The following is a 23,952-nucleotide window of genomic DNA, read 5'->3' on the forward strand; positions in this document are numbered from 1 at the left end:
CTGTCAGGAGCCTACTCCACAACTGCCTTTCTCCAGCTGTGGCATGCCCATCAGCCCTGGGACAGTCGTCAAATGTCCATGTGGAGTTGGGTGACCTTGTTGGGCCAAGGCTCACAATGCAGGCCTCTTTTTCAACAGACAGAAAGTTGTTTATAGGGATAAAAGAGACTGCAAACAATCAAGATAATGATGGGCTTGGTTTGTTTAATGCTCAAACGCCATTGCAGACAGCAGAAGGATTCTAAGCAGTCTCACACTCAAATGTCCAAGTTCTCATACTTAGCATATTCTGACTACAGGTGGGGGCACAGTGCCCACCTTGTGCTAGCTAGTGACCAGAGCTGTCTTGGGTGATAGCAGGCCCCAGCACACAGTGAGTCTCCTCGCCAGACCCGTTTCCTCTCATCTTGGTTGGGTTCACAGATAGAGCTATCCAGGAAGAAAGGGTCAGACGAGCTGGCTGAGCATCAGGGAAAGACAACCGCAGGTGCAGATCCCAGGTGAATGAGCCCAGGCTGGCATGGCAGCCCAGAATCGGAAGGGGCTTCTGCTTATTTGCTGGCATCTTCACCCTGTAGGGAAGGCAGTGATGCTATTCAGCAGCCCAGAGAAAGGCAGACCTTGGCGGAGGGTCTACGTGCTCTGAGCTCTGCCTCTCCTGGATCCCAAGGTGCTGCTTCACTGGGATGGTATTCAACACCAAACCCAAGCCTCCTCTCCCATAATGAAGGAGATGATGGGCAAGGACATGAGGTCCCGCCGGCCATGTAGGGGACTGTAGGGCACAGTTAACTTAGGTTTGTTTTTTTCCTTAAAAAAAAAAAATCTACAATGTCTGTATCTCTTAGAGAGGCAGGCAGGCATCACATTAGAGATCTGTGGCTACAATCCAGTGTAGTGTAAGTGCGAATCTCAGTCCTGCCACTTCAGTCTTGGACCATGGGAAAAATCTCACTTCCTTTAAGTCTCAGTTTTCACATACATCAACGGGACGAGAATGCTAGCTTCCCCGAGAAGCTGAAGGAGGTGGAAGGAGGGAGCGCCTCGTCTCACACGCTGTGCTTTCTGAAGCCACTAGAAGAGACTGTAGTAAGAGCAAAAGCATGGACGAGCGATGGCCAAGGAGACGCATCGAGTCATAGGGCTCTAATGTTATCCTCCACCAATTCCAGTCTCGCAGTCCTAAATCCAGGTCGCCTGGGGTCAGCGCCTGCAGGATTCCAGAGGGCACAGCACTTTCTTCTCTTTCCTAGGAACTAAAGAAAGAGGAGAGTGTATCAACACTCCCTGTGTGTGCCGCCATGGAGTGCCTGGCACTGTGTTTTATTTGAACATTCTCATCTGATCTTTATAAGAGCGGCAGTGGCTCCTGGAAAGTCCAGGCTCACTGAGTGGGTCCCCAAGCTAGCCCTTCTCTTCACAGCAGTAGACATCAGCTTGAACTGTCCACAAGTGCAACCATACACTTGTCCCCCAGGCATTTGCCCCCAGGACAGAGTCCAATCTCACTGTCCTGTACATCAGAATGAAAATCAGCACAAGACCTGTCTAGGGAAAGAGGCTTAAGAATATGAATATGAACAGGGTTCCACTGGGAGGCTTGTGAACAGGAATCCTATCTTGCCCTGGTCACTTTCTCCTTTAGTGTTTTGATCTCTGCAAATGGGAGGCATTCTCCTGGACATTTTTTTAGGTTCCATTTGGCTCTCAGATTCTAAAGGTTTTATTGTCGGTGCAGTCACTGGAGCCACCACTCTGATCTCCGAATTGCCAGACTCAGATCTAATTAGATGCAGTCAGGACAGAGTGGTGGCGACTTTCAACAGAAGAACCTGTCTCCCTGCTGGGTTCAAATCCAGGCTCCACCACGGACTAGCTGCATGACTAAGCCTTGTTTTCTTCCTCTGTGAATCAGGGACAGTAGTGGTTGCCCTCTGAAAATAGCTGTTGGTTTGCCTGTGTGTGTGTGTGTGTGTGTGTGTGTGTTTCAAGGGTGATGGAAGGCAAGACCCTGCACAGACCCTGCTACATGATCAATGGTCAGCAATGTCTAGGTCCTGTTCAGTGTGTGGATGCGCTGCTTAGGCATCTCAATGCCCAGAATAAGGCTATCCTACAAGCAGTCTTTCAAGCCCTTTCAAGCCCTGTACAGATAAGCAGGACCAGAAGCCGGGCACCAGGATGCTGAGCCTCTGCTAGGGCCCACTAACCTCTGCACTGTGGCTGATCATGGAAACACCACAGTTAACTCAGCCACAGCTCCAAGTGCTTAAAAACAACTTGGAAATACATGTGCGACTTTAAAACAGGGCAGCAATCCAGTGTGGTTAGTGCTGGGAAAAGAAAGTACCTAGCCTGACCTTGTGCTCGGAAAACATTCCCCCAAAGCAGCCGAAATCTGAAGTAATTTAAGAGCTTTGCCACTGAAGGAAAGCATAGCATTCGTTTTTCTGTCCTGTTTGGGATTTTGGTGTGTCTTTAATTGAAAATGGGAAAAACCTTGCCTGGGGGTTTCAGGCCTTGTCCCCAGTCCTAGGTAGAGTTTTTTTTTTTTTTTTTTGCCAGCAGTATCAAGAATGCTCACACACACACACACACAGACTCCACTGATATGTCTGAATGTATGAGCAAGGCTGGCCAGAGTGAGGGGCTAAGCACAGGACCATGCAGGTACAGCTGCAGTCTCTGTGGGAATCAGGAGACCCCACAAAACACTGGATAAGCCACATTGACAGAAACTGGCCTGTCTGCAGATAACTCCATGTTGCTCAGGTGACTGGTTTCCAATTCATCCATCCAAGTTCAAGTACAACATTCAGAACTTTGAGAGTCTGAACCGTGGTGCCCACTGAGTCACTGAGAAAAATTCACGACTATCAGATGATTTTTATAGACAGAGCCAAATACGAGAGTGGTCTTGTGGGTCCTAAATCAGAGATCCCTTTGGAGAATTGTAGAGGCACAGGATTCCTGATGAGCCTGGTTTTGAAGTGGTGGATGAGGTGGTGTGTTAATTCTAGAGAGCCCTGGAAGGCAACAATTGGCATGGTTATGAAGAGGCAGTGATCCCAAACCACACCAGCCTGGGCTCAGAAACCATTGCCAGAACACTTTGCCTTGGAAATACCCTTTTCTTCATCTCTGAAAGAGGAGTACCAAGCAATAGACCTGAGTGCGCCCCTGGGTCTTCTCATCTCAGCATCTCTCTCCAACACTTAAGTTCCATAAGACTCTGACCCCCAGTCCCTATTGCATTTATTGATTCATGTTTCACCCAGATTCCAAGAACTCACTCAGCTGTTTTTATATTCAACTATCCTTCTCTAAGCCACATAGAGAAGTGACTTCTCCCATCTGAATTCCCAACATTTGAAAGGTATGTGCTCTCCTGACTCACAAGTCGTGCTTGGAATCAGTCGATGGAGGTGCTAACCCTCCCCTCGTCACCACAGTACAGACTCCTTGGGTGCCAGAAATGTGTCTGACTCCTTCTTCACAGCCCCTGGCTCTGCACATAGTAGGTACTCAGCAAATGTTTTCCAGTGAAAGTTACTACCGAGGAGATGGTTGGTCTCTCATTATTTCTAAGAACTGCAGACTTCACAGAAAAAAAAAAAAAGTTAGCTTACCACTGGAATTTCAGTTACCAGTCCTTCTGCTTGAATGAATTCTGTTATTTGGTCTGTTGGCTTCGAATTAGCTTTGTCCATAGAGTGTACTGAATCTGTTTACCATTCAGCAAGCAAGCGCTGAGAACAGTGTTTCCACTCCGCAACTCCTGATATCCATAGAAGGATTGGGCAAAGAGACACGCTACCTAAATCTAGAGGTGCTTTCAGTCCAGTTCCAGGAACCTGGCAAAAACTAAGACCCCTTTGTCTACCTAGAAGGGCTTTGCCCCGTAAATGCTTTATAATTGTGTGAGTGAGTGTGCTCCTTAGCAGGTGAGGGAGTGATGGATGGCTGCACAAATAAGAGACTCAATAAACGAGAAAAATGAATGAAGGAGCAAGTAAATAATCAAATGAGCGGCGGAGGATGATGGAATAAGTATGTGATTAAATGACCGTATCCGTAAATGAATGAGTGAGTGCATGGTGAAGGATGACGTCCTGGGAACTGCAGCAGAAGACTGTCTCTTTATGAAGGACAGTAACGATTGTGCTACATCGTTTCTGTTCCTCAGCATCTCTCTCAGTTCATGGCGGCTGCTAACAACACAAGACCATAGGCTGAGTAATTTAAGGGAAAAAAAGAAGTTTATTTGGGTCCACAGCTCTAAAGATCAGAGGTGAAAATAGCCCATTGGTGACTAGTAGCCTCCTTGCTGGCCGAGTCCTGAAACACACAGTGGTACCAATGGGGTTTCTTCTCTTCCTTTAAAGCCTCCAGCCCTCAGGGATGGGGCTCCACTCCGAAGACCTTATTGGATCCTAATCATGAACCTCCCCAAAACTCTAAATACTAGAATTTAACTTCCCACCCTCTTAATACTTCATGATGGAAATTAAGCTCTTAACGTCAGCTCCAAGGAGGATGAACCATAGCAACTCCACAGGAAAATGTGAAGGAATAAAGGCACAGGAGACTTTAGTGCTGAGAGTCAGTAGCAAAACTTATAGGAAATACCTCCTAGAACACAGCTTAGAAGGGCCTGGGAGGTGTTGCTTACGGGTGGGTATGTAGTGTCTGGAGGGAAAGTGGAGGGAGAATAGGCATGTCTCTTGGCTTCAGACTTCTGCTGGAAGAAAGGCAGGGATTCTTCTCCAACGTCACCTTTTCCAGGTCCATCATTACCTGGTCTGTTTGTCCACTTGGCCAATCCCATAATTCTGCTCTAACACTGCTCCCTGGTGTCATTTCTGCCTAAGATCAACTCCAGCTCCTGCACCTCCCTCTTGTTTGGTTTCCAACCTGGGACAAATGGCTGCTGTGTCTATTTAGCATATCAAAGCAGACCCGGCCTCCAGATTCTTTCTGAGTCCCTCAGTCTCTACCAGTTCCATGGTCCTCTTGGCTAGCATGCCGGGCACATCCCCAATCTTCGCCTTCTCCAGGGCTTGGGCTGCCCTTCCCTATATGATCTAACTATTTCTGTTCTCTACTCTTTTTGTACCTTTGGGCCTCCTGGCTGCTGCACCTGGTCCTCCTCTCTTCCTTCTCCTCACATAGCACAGCTCGGTCTGGCCATGTCCACTCTGGACTTTGCCAGATATCCCTACCTCCCGCTGTGCTCTCCCACATAGCCATAATAAACCTTCCCCTCCATCAACCTAGGACGAGTCTCGTCCTCTCCTTTCCTTTGCTTTCTTCCCCCTCCCCCAATCTGGTGCTGAAATCCAGGACCAGTCATGTCCCTTTTCCTTTTTATTTCTTTATTTTTCATTCTCTTCCACCTCTATCCCCCAGTCATCTGGTAAACTCTTATATATTCTTCAAGGCCCCATCCAACATCACCCTACACTCCTGAAGACAGAGCACATATCCTCCTTCTCTTATCCCCCATGGCTATTGATGCTGCACCACACACACACACACACACACACACACACACACACACACACACATGCATGCACGCACGCACACACCCATGCACATACCCATGTGCACACACCCCATGAGTGCACACACGCATGCACACATGCACACATACACCCATACATATACCCATGTGCACAGACACCCATGAGCACACACACGCACGCACACATGCACACATACACCCGTATACATACCCATGAGCGCTCACACACACACACACATGCACGCACACACATACACCCATGCACATACCTATGCACACACACGCACACATACAAACACAAACACACACGCTTACACACACATACACACACACTATCTTGTACACATCAAGGCTATTATTATGGGTTTACACAGTTATCCCTCTGCCTGGCTCTCGGGGGCTGATTCTTATTCCAGAATCCCTGTCAAGCCTGACACCTGGTCTAGACTTGATGGATGTTGGCTGTGCGGAGGAAAGAATGGATGGGTTGGAGTGTGTGTGTGTGTGTGTGTGTGTGTGTGTGTGTGTGTGTGTGTGATGACTAAGGAGCACAGGAGTACTTCAGTGCAGAGCAGAAATCCAAGACCCAAGTCTGTGCCTGGGGAGAAGCCTGCAACATTCTGCATAATTGCCCCTGGAGTGGATGCTCCCATCCATCAGTCAGGGAAGGGACACAATTAGAAAGGAAAGAGGGAGAACAAGAGACCAAGGGTCCTGGAGCTTTCAGAGAAACTAGTTTCTGCTCTTCAGCTCCCTCCAGGTGTTATCTTAAGTAGGTCACCTTCTAGAAGTAGCCATAGTCAGGTGGGATATTGCTCTTTTCCCATGTGCTGGCTAGCCATGGCAGTAATATTTTGGATTAATTCTTACTATTCTGGTTCCTATTAAAAGCCTGTTCAGAAGCAGGAATAAGACCTCATTAGAATCAGAGTGCTGAGAGAGAGTTGCGTGACAGTTTGGACCACTGGGTCAAGGTCACAGTCTCCTCTTGAGTCGCTCTATTTGTAGGGATGCTGTACTCTATTCAACTGTGGCCTCGGACTTTATGCCCCAGGGACCTAGAGCCATTACAGCCATGGTCACTGACATTCTGGGTCATTTCATAGCCATTCCTACCTATGTGAAGTTGTCAAGTTCAGTCAGTAACAGAAATTCCCAGCCACAAGGTCTGAAAACATAGATCAGCTTTCAGGGCCAACACTAATACCCCAAACTGGGCCAGCCTCCACCAGATACCAGCACCTTGCTCTTCCCATTGTTAGGGTGCTTGGCCTTAACCCTGCAGGACAAGATGCTGTGGTAGTCCCCATTTTACAGGTGAGGAAACTGAGGCTCTAAGAAGGGGAGTGCTTCACTGAGGCCCAAGGGCCAGAAGACAGCAGAACCTGGGTCTGGCCAGTGGTAGAGTCCAAGCTTAGAAGCTCCATGTCAGTCTCCTCCCTCCTGGTCTCATAGCAGGAGCCCGGGGAACATGGGGGGCCGTCAGCATGGGAGTGTGGGTGTAGGAAGTAGCATTCAAGGATAGGCTGAAGTGTTTCATTAGCCATACTGAGCAAGTGAACTGCCTGCAGGCACCAAGAAAAATACTCTTAGCGTGTCTCAAACCACCCCTGGATCTGCTTCCATTTTCTCTGACACCGTGAAAGCTGGAGTTTGAAATGATTGGGGGCAGAAGGCCAATTAGCAAATTCATTAATAAGATTAAACCTCTCTCCTCTAATCATTTATGTGAGCTAGATTTTTTTCTCCCTTTGTTGCAGCCATCATGGCCTGTCAGGGAAGGAATCGAGGAACTATTTAAGCATCTTCAAGTCTGTGAGGATCTCAGACCTCCAGTGCAAGGCAGCCAATTTGGGGTTTCCCCATGGTCTAGGTGGGCAGGAGGGTTCAAACAGTTTCTGAGTGGTATCCATGTAGAACAGGCAGACGCAAGAGGCTGCTGTACATTTGCAAACACACAGCGTCCTTCTCTTCTGAACTTCGCTCAAGCCTGATCACATATATGTATGTGGCACAGACACCATGAGCACATACTTATGGTTTTATACTTAGACAGATCTGAATTCTCTGCCATGCACTTGCTTCATGACTCTGGCCAGGTCACGTTGTATACATAAGCCTTCATCACCACATAATCTAGAAAGCCGGGGCACTGATAGTAATTCCCTTCAATATTCAGAATTAAGTGGAATAATATGTTCAAGGTGTGATCAGCACACAGGAAGAATACAATCAAAGTAGCTCATTATTGTGCTGGTCAAAGTATGGCCTCAGATCAGCAACTTCACCCCAGATGGGAATTTTGTAGGAATGCGGAATCTCAGGCGCCATCTCAACCCTAGAAAATCCTAAGCTGTGTGTTAGCAAGATTCCCAGATGGTTTGTAAGTCCACTGAGCTTTGAGAAGCAGTGGGCCAGAACACGCATTGTAAAAATACATACATTACATGACCTAAGGGGATGCATCAAGCTGGAAGGGACCTCTGGAATCCTCTGGCTCAAGCTTCTTATTATGGCTGATAAAGATGAAGAAGGAAAATGTGCTGTCCTTAGTCTCATGACTTGACTGTCAGCCCGGCTGACGACCCTGGGTCTGCTCGTCTTCATATGGATCATTTCATTCCTGTGGCCCGAGATCAGCATTTCTGCAACTGAGAGTTTCTTGCTTTTTAATAAAGCAGGAGAGGAGAACTAGGCATACCCACTCATTTTTAGAACTTTATGCACATGTGTGTACCTGCATGATTTATGTGTTCCATGTGCATGGAAGAGACTGGGGAGGGCAGAAGAGGGTGTTGGAACCCCTGGAACTGGAGTTACAGCGGTTGGTAAGCCACCATGTGGGTGCCAGGAACTGAGCCTGTTAGTCCAGCCAAACAAGAGAATAGATCCTGATTCTACCAGCCATCCATGAGCTTTATCCCCATGTTTTCTGCCACCTGAAGATGCGATGCAGAGAGAGTCTGAGCTTCCATCTACCCTGTTTCTAAAACAGAGATCACAACAGAGCCTGGTGGCTTGCAACTAGAGATGGCATTGAGAATACGCAGAACCTCCACGTAGGCTGGCAAGATGGATGTATGTGCTAAGCCTTTGAGTTGGGATGTGAAGCCAGAAAACTTAATAGAAGTTAGTGGAGTCTGAGTGGATAAAGAAATGCCCTGGAGCATGAGAGTCAAATTCCTTTTGCAGGGCCCTGGACAGCCTCTCTCTGGGGGTAGGAACCACGTCTCTCCACAGTTTTGCTCTCTGTTACAGTCATGGTATTATCCTTTGTAGACAGGAAACAAGGGGCTTGGAGGGGGGCTCCTGAATGGCTGGTGATTAAGACACTAAGTCATCTTAAACCAGGACAGATTCCAAGGCAACATATTCCAGCCTCCGATCCTAAGGAGAGGCTAAGCACCGTGTTGCATGCTCAGTAGGCATCTCTCAGAGTGGTTTCAGGGGGCCCACTGCCTCCCTTCTTTCCTCATACACGATGAGAACTGGATTGGATTAGAACTCCAAGCCCCGTAGACCCTAATGTAAAATGATGTCATCTCTTAACTGCCCACTAACAGCTATTGAGACGATTCAAGACAAAAACAATTTTTTAAAAAAAGTCAATGAATATTTGAATTTCTTCCCATGATGACTACATTGGTAATAAATTTTGAATATAATGTGTTGTCAAAACACATTTATTCGGTGTCTGGTGCCTCTGCTTTGATGCTGTAGGAACATCTTGAATGTGACTTTTGTCATCTCCGTATTGGAACTGGATCAGACAACAAGAAGAAAGGTGCTCTGGACACCTGCTGTGTACCAGAGGCCGTGCAAAGTGTGGACAGAATAACAACAAGAGTAAAAATGGGCTAAATAGTCATTAGAGTAGAAAGCAGAGGAGCCGGGCAAGATGTTTACATGGCTCATTGTGCTCTGTACTAGACTAAGTACTTCTGATGCTGTAAACCACTTGAACCCTTAGGGCAGGGGTTCTCAACCTCCCTCGTACTGCTGTGACCCTTTAATACAGTTACTTATGTTGGGGTAACCCCCCAATGATAAAACTATCATTGTTGTTACTTCATAACTACAATTTTGCTATTTATGAGTCATAGATGTCTGTGTTTTCTGGTGGTCTTGGGTGACCGCAGTGAAAGAATTGTTTGACCCCAAAAGATTTAGGATTCACAGGTTGAGAACCACTGCCTTATAGCATCCTGAGGAGAGAAGTACTTTGTGCAGATACAATCGCATATACAGTAAATGCATGTAGATAAGGAGGCTCTGGAAGAAGTGACTTGCCCAAGTTCCCCAGGTGCCAGCAGAAGGACTAGGAGTTGCCACCAGATCTGAGTAAATCTGAAGCCTTTATCCTTGAGGTTCTTCACTCTGGTAGTAACAGAGGGGAGAGAAGCCATAGGTTGTCACTTAATACTACAGCAGTTTGGTTCTCTTTAAGCCTTGCAGTACCAGAGGTTGTAAACGCTAGTTCCAGACAAGAGGAGAATAAAGAGCATGGGTAGATGAGTTTTCCCTGTGTATCTGTGAGCTCTGTCTCCTCAGATTCATCCAACCTCATGTGGGAAACAGTCAGATATGAAAGTTCAAAAGGTAAAACCTAAATTGATAACACACTGAGCACTATGCCCAAGTACCAAGTATACATACAAATAGACGTGTAGATGCTTTCGAGGTAGCAGTAGTCACCCTGAAATGTTTTAAGGCACATAGAAGGATGTGTGGAGGCTGCATAAAATACTGCATGTTTTATATAAGACACATGAGCATTCCCAGGTCATTTCTATCCCTGGGTCCTGGAACCATTCCGCCAAGGCATGAAGAGTCAAGGGTATTCAGTTCACTCTTTTCTCATGAGTGGCTGAGTTAGGACTTGGACCCAATGCTTGGACTCAAGTACCTGTATGTTTAGTCACAGGGCTAGGCTGCATATCATGTGTCACACGTTTGCTCTATAGAATGGATGCCACTATGGGGATCCGCAGGAGGGAGGGAGCATTTCTACTCGAGAGGCAGAGCATGGAGAACCCAAAGATGCCCAAAAGGAGGTGGCAAGAAAGTTGAACAAAAGAGCTAGGATTCAACCCAGAAGGTGGGTAGGTTAGTGACGTCCTGAGAAGAAGGAACAATGTAAGCAAAGTGGTGGAGGCAACAGGGAAAAAGAAGGCATTGAAACCAAATGAGCTATCTTATGCTTTGGGGACTCAGAGGCTGATAATGGAATGACTGTCAGAAATAGATGGGAAGAGAATGGAAGCAAAGACCAGAATTAAGCTTCTCATATTCAAAAAGCCAGGTCCTGGAGCGTAGCAGACAGCAAGGGAGAAGAAAGGACTGTAGGAGGGGAGGATGGGGTTGTCTTTTCATCCACCCAAGACATTTCCCCATGATCACATTTACTCTGTCCTCCTCCCCTTTTTCTTCCCCCTCCTCTCCTCTAAGCTATTTATTTGTTGGTTATCTACTTGACTTAGCCACTGGCTGTCTTGACCTCTTGTATGACGATTCCTGTGAACATGCTTGTCTCTCTAATTCCAGCATCCTTCTTTCAAAACCTGGGCCTTCTTTCTGCCATTCTGAGCCTCTTGAAGCCTAGTCCGGTTCTAGGCACAGAGTTGGCACTTAGTGACTTGAAGTCGTATCTCAGAGTGATACACAAGGACCACGTTTCTAATTGCAATCATACGGCAATGACATTCAGCATCCCTTTGAGCCCCCATAGCATATACATAGTTAAAGACACCACAGAGCATTGTATAGAGCAGTGCTTCTCAATCTTTCTAATGTTGCGACCCTTTAATACAGCTCCTTATGCTGTGGTGACCCCCAACCATAAACCATAAATGAAAATAACATTGTTACTTCCTAACTGTAGTTTTGAACTGTTATGCATTGCAATGTAAATATCTGTGTTTTCTGATGGACTTAGGTGACCCCTGTGAAAGGGTCATGGCCCACAGGTTGAAAACTGCTGGTCTAGAACAATATAGCATATTGGAGGCCACATCAAATAGCTGAGAGTTGGTCCAGCCTTTTGGGTGAGGCAGAACTGAAGGCCCGTCCTTGTTAATTGAGTTGTTGGGTTCTTCCTTGTACATCAGTCTCTTTGTCTGTGATTCACAGTAATCATGGGACTCACGTAGCAGCTTGTTTCATGGACTGATGTAAATGCTTATGAAGCTGTAAGACAAGTGGTGATTGTTGATATCAGAGTAACAGTCATAGTGGTTGGAATGATTTTCAAGACGGTCATGATGCTTGTGGCTAGCCGTTGTTAATGATGGCTGTAGTTGTGATATTGGTAAAAACAGTAGTAATAGAGGTAGTGATGATGGTGGTGATGGAGGTGGTGTTATCAGAGAGAGGGATGAGTATTATAGGGATAATGTTACTGACGACGGTATAAGTGTTGGTGACAATGATATTATTAATGGAACTGGTGATGAGATGTGTGCTGTTTGTGTTGACGCAAGATGGCAATGTCAATAGTAATGGTGATAACTGTAGCAGGGTCAGTGCTGCTGACAATGAGGTGGTGGTAGGTGACGGTGATGGTGGTGGCTACACTGGTGATGTGGGAAGTAAGCAAGTATGAGTCATGGTGTTGTTGGTGGAGTGACATTAGTGGTGATGGTGGTGGCTACACTGGTGATGTGGGAAGTAAGCAAGTATGAGTCATGGTGTTGTTGGTGGAGTGACATTAGTGGTGATAGTGGTAATGGTGGATTTGGGGACAATCATTACCTTTGTACTGCGCTGTCTTGGGCTTCACAGGGTTGTTTGCAGCTCCCACATCTTGAGCCCCTCCTCCATATGTGTTTGTCAGAAGGAGGAGATAGTAAGACAAATATCTCATGCCTTGAGATTTCTTCCCTTACGCAGTTGTACTTCAGGATAGATGTCATCTTGACCGTCTTCTTGACACTCGCATTCCAACACACAGCACGACACCGTGCCCAGTACGCAGTCATGTCTGCAGTAAATATTTGTGCATTGACAGAAGATACTTGCAGAAGGACCCAGGCCGTGTTCTTCGACATCCTTACCAAAGTGAAGTGTCTCATTCCTGAGCACTATACAGTGGTTATTTTCTATCAGTTCCCCATCACCTCAAAATACACTTGCATTAGCACCAAGGCAGTCTGGGCCCTGCAACCACTCTTTTCTGGCAAGTCTGGAAAGCTATGCCCTGGGAACCCTTAGGTGTCAGCCTGGCCTGACTCCTTGGACCTCCCCCAACCCCACCGTAGCTCTGCACTAATTCTTTGATAGTTTATTACAAGGACCTGTGGAGAGATGGCACCCCATACCAGCCACTTCTGGAGTATCACTGGCTCCCTCCTTGTAACCTTGCTGTGCACCGGGAACAAGAGGTATACACTGATGGGAGATGTTTTTGGCATTCAGTCCCCACCCACCCTAGGAGACACTGCAGAAGTGCCTTCAAGTGCCAGTGGCTCCACAGTCCACCCTGTAGGCAAGTTAGAGGCACCAAAACACTACATTAATTGTGTATAGAAAAGAAAACAGGTCCTCAAGTGTATGATAAAGCTATGCCCCGATAACCTGTTTTAAACCAAAAATGTTATAAACATCAAAATGTATTGAATCCACTCAGCCTGTCTAACATCTCAGCTCAGCCACACAGCTCACTGCAGGGAGCTGGTGGTTTCCTCCCATGATCCGGAGCTGGCTGGGAGCATCTTGAGCTTGAGAGAGTGGTTTTTTTTTTTTTTTTTTTGCATCTCACTGGCTCATGAAAGATCCAAACTCAAAATATGGTTTCTACTGAATGTGTGTCACTGCCACCCTATAGCCAAGCTGACGAAGCACTGAGTCAAGCTGTTATAAACCGGGGTCTGCCTGTAACCACATGCTCATAGTATAGCATTTTCATGGGGTTTGGGGCACATAGTAAGGGCACAAGAAAGTGTAGCCATTGGGAATTATCATTTCTATTCTTACTGGAGAGATTGAAGTACCAACTTGTAAATCAAACCAGACCTTTGTGTCTCTAGTGCCATTGGCATGGCTGTCATTTGTCTTGGGTATCTGGCCCCATAATTCTGAACCCATGGGACCCTTCAAATAGATCCCATGTTATGAAGAAAGATGAGAATAAGCCTAGGCCTTTGGACAAGGGCTATTCTGCAAAACAAGGATTTGGCTACCGACTGGTCTTAGATGGAAACCATGCTGTGTCTTTCTATGCCTGTGTGGCCTTAGCTTACTACTTTGGATGAGTTTTGGTTTCTCCACGAGTCCCGTGAGGTTGGTAATACTGACCACATGGGCTCCTTGGGAAAATAAGGGAAAATGAAGTGTAAAATGGAGCTAGGGTGAGAATTCGTCTCTCAGGCAGCCCCGAACAGGAGGAAATGGAAAGACCAAAGTGGCTTGGGGACTAGAGCTGCCTGCAGCCTTTATATGTCCCTGGAATTGATTTACAGTTCCCCTAAAATCTTGGAACAAAACCAGGAAGGAAAGAAAGAAAAGGAGGAGGAGGGGAAGGAAGAGTCTGAAAGAGAAATTGTAAACACGGGGAGCGCGCATAACCGTTATCCACCCCAAGGAAGTGGTCCACATGGGAGAGATAATTGCTGAGTTTTTTATTTTACATGTTAGGAATGTACATGTTAACAGATGTAGAAAAAGGGAGCCAGGTAGACAGAACTCCAGCAAAGACATGGTGCAGGAGAGAAGAAGAGTGATGGACAGCTTACAAAGCACCAGTACACCTGCTGCAAAGGGTGGAAACTGAGGCAGGGCAAACCCTCGCATTTTTAATACCACACAGGGGCTCCATGCATAGTCATTCTTTAAAGGGCATTTGATGTGTGCACATGTGCGGAGAGACAACACATGCTACTGCGTGTCTAACAACAGACCCTGTGCTGGGCACTTCCCCTACATCGTCTCACTTAATGGCAGTGCTACCCCACGAGGCAGAGAGTGTTGCCATCTGTATTTCAGAGGTAAGAAATTGGAATCTCAGAATAGAGATGTGAGGAACAGTCTGAGGTCACATACCTGGGGAGGGAAGGAACAATGTTTGCCCCCTTAGATCTGAGATTCTGTACCTACCACCAAATACTTGGCATTTTGGGAAGATGAGGCTTGGGAATGGTGTTTCCTACCCAACCTGAAGGACTGGGAGGTCAAACACCAGCTCTGATTGCCAGATCTCCAGTTCCTTCCCTTTCCCTGGGCCCTCACATATCATTTAAATTGACAAGGCAAGAATCTTCTTTCTCTCCTATTCCCTCCTTTTCTGGCTGACTTCCAAAATTTTCAGGGAACCACAAACCAGCTCAAAAGATAAAGGCTTCATGAATCTCCCTGCCTAAGCCTGGCATCTTCATGCTCTCTCCATTGTTGTCCTGTCCCCACCATTGCTCTACCATGCCAGGAGACAGATGACAGATGCCACTATTGCCCCACCCCCTGATTCAGAGTCTCTCCATGTGATGACACGCACAGACTCAGAAGGCAGGAAGCTTTCATAGACTGTATGATCTTGGGTAAAAGCCTGCTATATTTGAGCCTCAGATTCATCATTTGTAAGATAAGGATGCAACCTCCCTCCTTGGAATGCTGCCATGGAGGATACCTCTTCGATAGTAGGCATGCATTTGAGGGTTAAGAATTATTTGTGTTGCTGAGGTTTGACCAGACTCTGAACTTGACACAGTCAGATTCCTCTACAATCACAAGTCTAACGACTGTAACAAATATGACAATTCTTGGCTTGTGTTGTCACCCCCTCATCCATTACTCATGGCAGATATTGAACAGCCATCACAGAACCTTTTCTTTCTGTATACAGTGTGACCTCAGGATCTTTCTTGACAGGGCTCCACGCAGATGCTACCAACTGGAAGAGAGGGCAACGTTATCTGTGTTACAGTCCTGATTAAGTACACATTCCCAATTCCTTCAACTCTGTACAAGCTGTCCTGTTGCTCTCTGCAACCCATGCTCCCTTGTGCATATGTACGTGCATGCATGTGTGCATGTGTGCATGTGTGTGGTGTGTAGAACTGCCCTTCAATGTTGTAAGAGCATTCTAGTCATGTGTGAATTGGTCCATTTGTACAAATTTCCCGCCTTTCAGAATCCCACCAACCACATCCTATTTGTGACTCGGGACCCGCAAGGAGTATCAGTTCACATCTGGGAGAGAGAGGCAGGTGGAAAGAGTGAAATCCGCACACAACACCCACCCTCAATCACCTCTGGGAGTGAGATAAGAGGTGGTGTGTGAATGCGAATCTGAACTCTTTCAAAATATTTAATGCTCAGATTGGCTGACAACTATACTCTCAGGAGGGAGGCGTAGAGTAATTTATACTTTAGACCCAACAGCCCTGGCTGCCATAACGAATAAACCTCAAAGTTTCAGTGGCTTAATTAGCAAAATTTTACTGACCATTCCCTAGGACAATGTCTGTGTCTTTCTAAAGCATGCAACTTTCTTCCACAAAGTGCCGATTCCCAGCCTCTTTCCATCTGTCATTCCATCAGCCCAGGGCCTCCTTCATGTTGAAGAAAAAGTGGGGAAATGGCACCCCATTTTATAACCACTTTTGTAGCCTAAAAGAGGCAAACATTACTTGGGCTCACATTCCACTAAGGGATTACACTTCCCAGCTCCATCTAGTTGCAGTGAGGGAGAAGAAGGCTGATCCATGCCCAGCCCTAGAACAACCCACCTCAGAGAAGCATATAGTGGGAGAGGTGAGCGAGACCACACACGCAGGTCTGCCGCAAACATTAGTTGAGGAAAGACCACTAAATCAGCTGGGTCCTGTTGGGGCTTTCCAGAACATGAGTTCAGATGTCATTTGGTCAGCCTGGATATCTCAGGAAGCAGAAGTCAACAGAAAAAGATTTACATCAAACCTCGTGGGACAAAAGGCCTATGTGATCTTACTGTTGAATGCCTCCATCCACAGAAGGAGAAGCAGCAGACGGCTATAGCCCAGCACCATTAAGCATCCCAGTGGTTCACCCAGCATCCCCATAAGTCTAAGACTGCACATTGCCTCAGAGAGAGGCAATGCTGGTCCTGGCAGCTTTGGCATCCTGGTTCTGTACGCTGTGTTTTCTAGCATGGTCTCATGATCTGAGTTAACGGGAGTATTCTCCTAACAGATGGGACCCTGCTGGATGTGCCAGCAAAATCAGGCTTCTGAATCTCCCGGCTGTCTGCCAGAGGCTGGGGAATTCGCCAAGGTAAATGCCACCTTGCGAGGTCTCTGGGAAGTGGCCAGGAGCATCTCCTGTGTAACACTCAAGCCCCTCACGAGGCTGTTCTGGCCTGCTATACACACTCAGGAGCCACATCCATGGCTCAACTCTGCTTCCAGCTGTAAGCTCTGGGAAGGAAGAAAGCAGGAAGGGGAGGAAACAAGAGAAACGCAACCCAGTCTTGGAGTTTCCCTCCAAAGCAGATCTCGTGAGAACCTCTCCGTACAAGACTTGGAACAAAGGAATGCTGGCGCTTTGATTATCGTATACGCGGCAGTTGTTGAAATGCCTCTGACACCCGCCAGCGCCTTAGTAAGAATTATAATTACATTGGAAGACCCCAGGCGACCGAGTAAACTGATTAGCTGCTTGTGCAGAGTTGATGGATTTTTTTTCCTCCCTCTGGGTCATAAATAGGACTGTGGGAGATGGTGGGAACCCTGTAGGTGGGAGTCGTCCAGAATGGAGCTGTGTACATCCAGGAAGTCAAATTGACTGGTGCTGACAGGTTCCCCTGGAGCCTCTGACACGTGCCCACCTGCCCCCAGAACAGGCTGCCTGGGCTCCCTTCCACCCAGGTTGTTGGTTGATCCTGTGCAGATCAAGAAGAGCCAGGTAAAATAGGCTGCTGGTGGCTGGGAAGCCCTCCCCCAGGAAAGTTGAAGCTTTCTGCCAGGCATAATTATTGTATGGATAATTACACAATTCAGAGCCTGCTGAAAAACCCTGGGCTGCAGCCAGAGTAGAGAGACAGGGTTTGGGGACTATGGCCGCTTGCTGTGTCTCAGAGTTGAGTCTGAAAGAAGAGAATAATCCCTCCCCCCTCCTAGGTATCCTACCTGCCAGGACTGCGGCTTGCAGAGTAGAAGAGAGGTAGAGGGTGGATGAGTTCCATCTTCCTCTGCCCATTCTCACCAGAGGTGGTGCCCAGAAAGACAACCCCAAACCTCAATCTCTCTTCTGTCCTCTCTTCGGGCACCCTCTTCCTGGGACACCTCATCCTGCCTGAATGCTAATGATACCAAATGCTAGCGCAGCACCTACCCGAATGCTAATGATACCGAATACTTGAGCACCAATTTTGCCCCTGGGCTTCAGCCACGCATCACTAGTGATGACTAGGTGTCTGCTGCTGAGGGTCTCAGGTTCACCAGGCCATGTCTGTCCTCCCTATCTTCTCATCAAGGAGCATCCATCCTCCCAGAACCCCAGCTAGGACTCAAGAATCTTTCTTACCTTCTCTGGCACCTGAAACCAAGCCACTATAGCTCTGTATCACACCTCCTTCTCCCTCCCTCCCTCCTTCTCTCTCTGTCTGTCTCTCTCCATATATATGTGTATGTGTGTTTGTGTGTGTGTGTGTGTGTGTAGATAGATAGACAGATAGATAGATATGGCTATATTAGATAAATAGATGATAGAAATTAGATAGATATAGATATATAATATTCTGTGTCTATAGCTATAAATCACAACCTGCCTTTTCTCTTCAGCTCCACCTACAAAGTCACCTTCAGGCTTCTTGGGCATCCATGGCTTTCTTGAAGTATTCCCTCTTCATTTTTTTCCATATTTTCTTAGAGATCAGCCTCCCAGTGACTCCAGGTCCGTTTTGCTGAATGCAAATCTGCTGTCTGTTCCTGTACCTGGCATCCTTTACCACCTGTCACCTGCAGCACCTGCTTTACCTCTTTAGGCTGTGCCTAAGGCCCTCCCCAATCTGCCTATGTGCCAGCTCAGCTGCTACATGCATTTCAGCTCACGCTATTGGATGCTACTTACCTCAGATTCTCATGAATGTTTTAGCCGTGCCTGAAAATTCAACGATGGAGTAGAAGACTCTAAGAGTGAACATCCTAGGCTCTGAAGCTTCCTACTATTGCTAGCCTTGTTGACCTGGGCCACCCTGTACTTCTTTCTTATGTTCTGTCACATAGAAATTGCAGCGATGAAAGAACCTATCACATACGGCTGTTGGGAAGCTTCAGTAACATAACTCCCATTAAGCACTCAGAACATAATTAGTGCATGGTAACTATGTCTTCGAGTGTTTGCCGCATATCCTGAATAGATGCTCGAGAAATGTCAAGCCCAGAGGAAATTAGATTCCAGTCAGTCTGCTTAACTTCTTTTCATGGCCATCCCAGGTGGTGACTCCCCATCCTAGTCCAGTGTAGGCCACCTGAGGCTTGGTGGACCCGATACAGTGAAGGCTTCTGTCTCCAGGTGGCCCCATTCTCTGAATTTGCCAAGGGGGCAGGGATTCCTCTCCTCCAGAACCCATGGCTTGGAGAAGTAGATCGTGGAAAGAAGGGATCGTCTACACCTCAGTTGGCTCCGTCTTATAGCAATAAAGGGCCTTCTGTTGGCAAGAGTGGTTGGGAAAGTTTCTGTCCATGATCTTTGCTGGACACTGAGGACCTGCACCCGCTCTGACCTGCCCAATGTGCTGAGTATCCACTGTGTGTACAAGATTGGGTTAAGACTCCAAGGACAAGAACCAAGCTTCTGGGTGTTATTAGTGGCTCCCGGTCTCCAATCCAAGGGTCTCAGAAGAGGGTGTAAGAGCCCACATCAGCAGGCTGCCTGCTACTAAGCCCATTGCCATCACTAAACAGTCAGGTGACCCCGAACAAACTCCTTAACCGTAACCTTGCTAAACCTGTTTCCTCTTCTGTAAAATGAAGAGATTCCTAAGACCCTTCCCTGATGGTTGGCACGAGGAAGGAGCCTGCAAAAAGCACCTGCACTTTAGCAAGGTTTCATGGTAGGAAACACTGCAGTGGATGTTGGAGGCCAGTCTCTGAGCAGGATGCATGCACGTTTCCCCACCTCAGATGCAGAGGCAGGAAGAAATACCTCCCTGCAAACTAGGCGTGCATCTTTGCTGATTGGCAGTTTTTCCTCGAGTTAATTTGGGAGCCTGTGACCTTTCCTGTCGTGTGCGTCTCTGACTCAGACTGCAATATTGCAGTGCCAGCCAAACATGTGACAAGCCCCTTCTCCTCAGGCAACTGAGGAGGAGCAGGGGTGTTCTGGTAGCTTCTTCTGGGGTGGGAGTGGGGCAGAGACAGCCGTCTGACTCCATGGAGTCTGTCATGGGAACAATTATGAAATGTATACCACGTCTTCTCAGCCAGGGGAGAAAGTGATAGTTCAGGCTATACGGGCTGGGTCTCTCTCCTGAGTCCATTAATTAGAAACCCACACTCCCGTACCCTGCTTCCGTGTCAGAGTCTCTAGGGAAATGGGATGGCTGAGAATCAGAACCAGCAGGGGTGCTTCTCTGGAGTGACACATTTCACATGCTTGATGATCCCCATGCACCACATCTCAGCTCAATCTGCAGTTTCCTACGAGTGGTCCCACGGAGGTGTAGATCTTAGCTACAGCTAGGGGCAAAAGCTGCCAGTGCAGCTCAGCTGTTCTGGGTCAATTGCTAGGGACTCTGTGTCCTAATTTGTTAATCTCAGTGGCTGCAAAGTGGGAAGATTCCTTCAGGACTGAGAACAGAGCCTAGCCATACTCACTCAGTTAGTCAAACCCGTTGTCTCTATCCATCCTCCCTGGCAACATGGCTTCTACAGTTGAATACTGTAGAATAACAGGCCTCCGCTGGTTATGTAACAGTGGTACCCTCTGAGAGCGTGCCCCCTGGAGACCTGGTGTGCGCGGGATGTTGCACTGTAAGTTTGCATTATTCAGACACACTCACAAACTCACCCCGTTCATGCACATCTCAGGACAACTGTATTCCATCTATTTGTTCTTGGGTTCCTAGTAACTCTGAGAGTTTTTTTTTAAAGCAAATGTGTTTATTTTAAGAGTCATGATGTAACTAATGTCACATAGCGTTCATTTTGGGGGGACAAAGTTGATATTAATAGATTTATAAATGAGCATCATCTTGCAATTATTTACATGAACATTTAAAAGGGTCATTCTTCTTTTCAGTTGCCCTTTATTGCACATCAGGAGGGTCAGGGCATGATATTTGTGAAATGGAGGATTTGAAATGGCTTGAGAGTCCTCTGGGAGTTGCAGGGTTTGACTGCCCAGAGATAGTAGATGATTTTGCCGGAGGACTGCCCCAGAGGACACCTACATCCTGCTAGACAATTCCACCCCGAGTGGCTCTGGAAACCAAGGCTCAGGATCCCTACTCTCTTTTCCCAACTATCCCTCCTGGCCTCGCATTGTTGTGCCCAGTCAACAGGTCCCGTGTGTTCAAGATAAGCTATATGTGTGAGCGGCTTCCCCAGGGAGTTGGATAGTGTTTGGAAAGCCTGCGAGAGCCTCACAGCATCCCCCAGTACCAACTAGATTGAAGCAGGGAGCTTCTGGCCACACTGCAGCTCAGCTGAAACCTTCCTTTTCTGTAGGGATAGGGCTGCCCTTCCTGTCTGGTACGAATGGTAAATGAGACATGTTGTATTGAGTGTTGGGGCACAATGTAGGCTCAGGAAAACTAGTTCCTCCCAGGACGGCTCAAAAACGTAACTACCAAGAAATACCTAAGTGGTTGATGTTGCTGGGCCTTGGAGAAGTAAGGCCTCTTGCTAGAAGAGCAATGGATGCTGGGCCGGCAGAAACTAAATGTGTCACTGCCTTCAAGGACATGAGGTTTCTCCAATCTGAATAATCATTATTAGCTGTCACTTCCATTCACATGATGCCTGCTTCTGTCATCAGTGCACCCCTGTGTTCTCTTAGGGACCCCTGCAATTGTTCGGTGGTTACCCTCGTTGTGTGGGTGGCAAACCTCAGACTTTTGCAGGAGATTAGCAATGCTGCCCAGAGTTACAGCTCATAAATGGTAGACACGGGATTTGAACTCATGCCTTAGGACTCTAGACTGAAGACTCTTGGCCTCCCAACCATATAGTCTTGCACTTCACCTGTCCACTCTTTTGTTCTTCCGAACTCAAAGCTTTCAGTGTCCTTTAACCTACTCCTTGGTCATTTGGCACCCTTCCTTGAATAGTTCTCCTGGGACTCCTGCTGGGTGAGACCCATGCATCACCAATGTCACTAGCTCAATGTGCAGTACTACAGGTACACTGAATCATGGGCTGGCACCTGGTACCCAGCACTTCCATCAAAATCTTGTCTTCCTCACTCCAGGTTTTTCTGATGTTAGTGAAGTGAGGACCACCTGAGGTGGCGAGGTTCCCGGGACGCTCAGGCCTCAGGCAAAACTTGGCACATTTCAGAAATGCCTACTTCAATTCATGACATAATGAGACCAAATTGTCCCCTGGCAAGTCCGCTAGTAACAATTATTCCTGTCTTTGGAGAGCCATCCTAAGGCAATGGGAGCTTCTGATCTCACAATCAGCACACTTTGTGATGCCGGCCTCCTCCTAACCAGACATTTTAATCATTTGCTTTGTGAAGAAGCAGGATCAGTTCCATTACCCTGGAGAGCGGGAGGATAGGAATGCAGCTTGTTTTCTCTGCCCATAGCTCAGCTCAGAAGAGCCAACAATATATGAGGCCCCCAGCTCCCCAGCCCCACTCCTCACAGAGGAAGCAGGCCCCTAAAGTAGATTCATCCCCCGGAAACCTCTCCAGTTACAAGCAACCCCACACTGCCCTGGCTCTCTCTGGATCCAACTCACACCATTTGCCACAGCCTCCTGGCCCCAGGCCACTCTCTGATGCCTCACTGCCAAGCCTGTGCACAGGCAGTTCTCCAGCCTGGAACATCCGTGCCACCTCCACCCTTCCCCATCTGCTCCTCTGTGGTGTTAGGGTTGAGTTCCTGGGTCACCTGCTGTAGGAAGCATTCCTTGATCTTGCTTTTTCTGGTCCTTAAGTGACCCTGATCCTAGGAACTGGCACCTCATTTTTCTTTGCTCATAGTCTGCACACTCAGATCTGGGTATACAAGCAATTTTGTTTTCTTTATTGCTAACAACTGACCTTAATTTCAGCATCAGGTATGTGTTCTTGTCAAAACAAGCGTGGAATCCTAGCAACTCAAGAGCCTCCCCTTCCTCCCTGGAGCCATACTTCCAGATGAGACAATGTCTTGCCATCTCAGGCACTGACAAAACATGGTACATGTAGGTGTTGGCATCTCCAGAGATGCCGCTTGTTCTGTGCCCATAGCTCAGCTCAGGAGAGCCAACAATATATGATGACCCATATCATCATAGACCCCTGGGGAAGTCTCATCATTTCAACTCAAGACCCCTTCAATCTGTTTATATATCTCATACTCTGACCCTTTTGGACTTAAGGAGATTCTGAGCTTTTGCAAGACAGTCCGCTGGTACCTCTCAGACCTGTTGGCATAGATACCGGTGTAGACACCACAGTGCTGTTAAGTGATGCCCCTCCTTTCTCAGACCCACACTCTATGCCACTATAGAGGTTATCTGCATTGTCCTGTCATGAGGACGCAGCTGGAGAGAAAAGTCATTCACTCTTCCAGTAATCCCAACACATAGCCTTCTTTTTTCTCTTCTTCCTTCCCCTTCCTTTCTCTCCCTTCCTCTTCATCTTCCTTCTCTTCTTTCCCTTCCACCTCTCTTTGTCTTTTCTCTTCCCTGCTCTCCCTTTCCCTTCTCTTCTTCCCAACCCCCAACTTAGGTGCATTTCTGTTGAGGGTCAGGGAGGGAATGGTGAGTTGGAAGTTTCTTCCACCACAATGCTTTCTAGAATCCGTTGCTTTTACACAAGTCCTTCAAATCCTGGGTCTTGGAATGCAGAGAACCGAGGAAATCAAAAGCCTCTCTAGCTTTGGTCTAGGCCTGCAGTTGTCCAGGTCTGTTCAGAAGTCAATAGGCACCTTCTGTGCTCTCTACTTTCTGAAGGTAGTCAGCGTAGAACTCCCTGCCATTGCCCAGGGAAACGGTGGGGGTGGGTGTCAGGTACCAAAGTCAAGTTCAAGCAGAAGGGCTTCTAGTGCTGGCAGCAATTTGGCTTTGTATTTGACACACTTATTGTAGTACCTGGACCTTGTGAGATGCCGATCTATCACCTTGTGTGGTGGATCAGTCACGCCATACCGCTAAGCCCAGATTTTCTCATCTCTAAAGTGGGAGTTAGAAGCCATCTACACAAGTCTGCAGTGACCGTGACCTGGAGCCACTCAAGTCTTAGCTCTTGGTCAGATAGAGCCCAGACTTTGAACCCCAAGATTGCTGTGCAGCAAGTTCACATTT

At 47.3% G+C, this 23,952-nt stretch overlaps 1 protein-coding gene across 5 annotated transcripts in view; it reads left to right on the forward strand.

Moving 5' to 3' along the window:
- The window catches only part of Kcnip1 (potassium voltage-gated channel interacting protein 1), a 367,510-nt gene that overhangs the window by 158,549 nt on the left and 185,009 nt on the right, over positions 1-23,952 (forward strand). The window contains exon 2 of one of the 5 annotated variants that reach the window (XM_038326715.1): positions 13,951-13,959. The exons of the other annotated variants lie outside the window; for them this stretch is intronic. Coding sequence (XP_038182643.1) covers positions 13,951-13,959 — 9 coding nt within the window. The remainder of the gene's footprint in view (positions 1-13,950; positions 13,960-23,952) is intronic. 5 annotated transcript variants of the gene reach the window in all.

This window comes from Arvicola amphibius, chromosome 4 (assembly GCF_903992535.2).
Source record: "Arvicola amphibius chromosome 4, mArvAmp1.2, whole genome shotgun sequence".
Taxonomy (NCBI): domain Eukaryota; kingdom Metazoa; phylum Chordata; class Mammalia; order Rodentia; family Cricetidae; genus Arvicola; species Arvicola amphibius.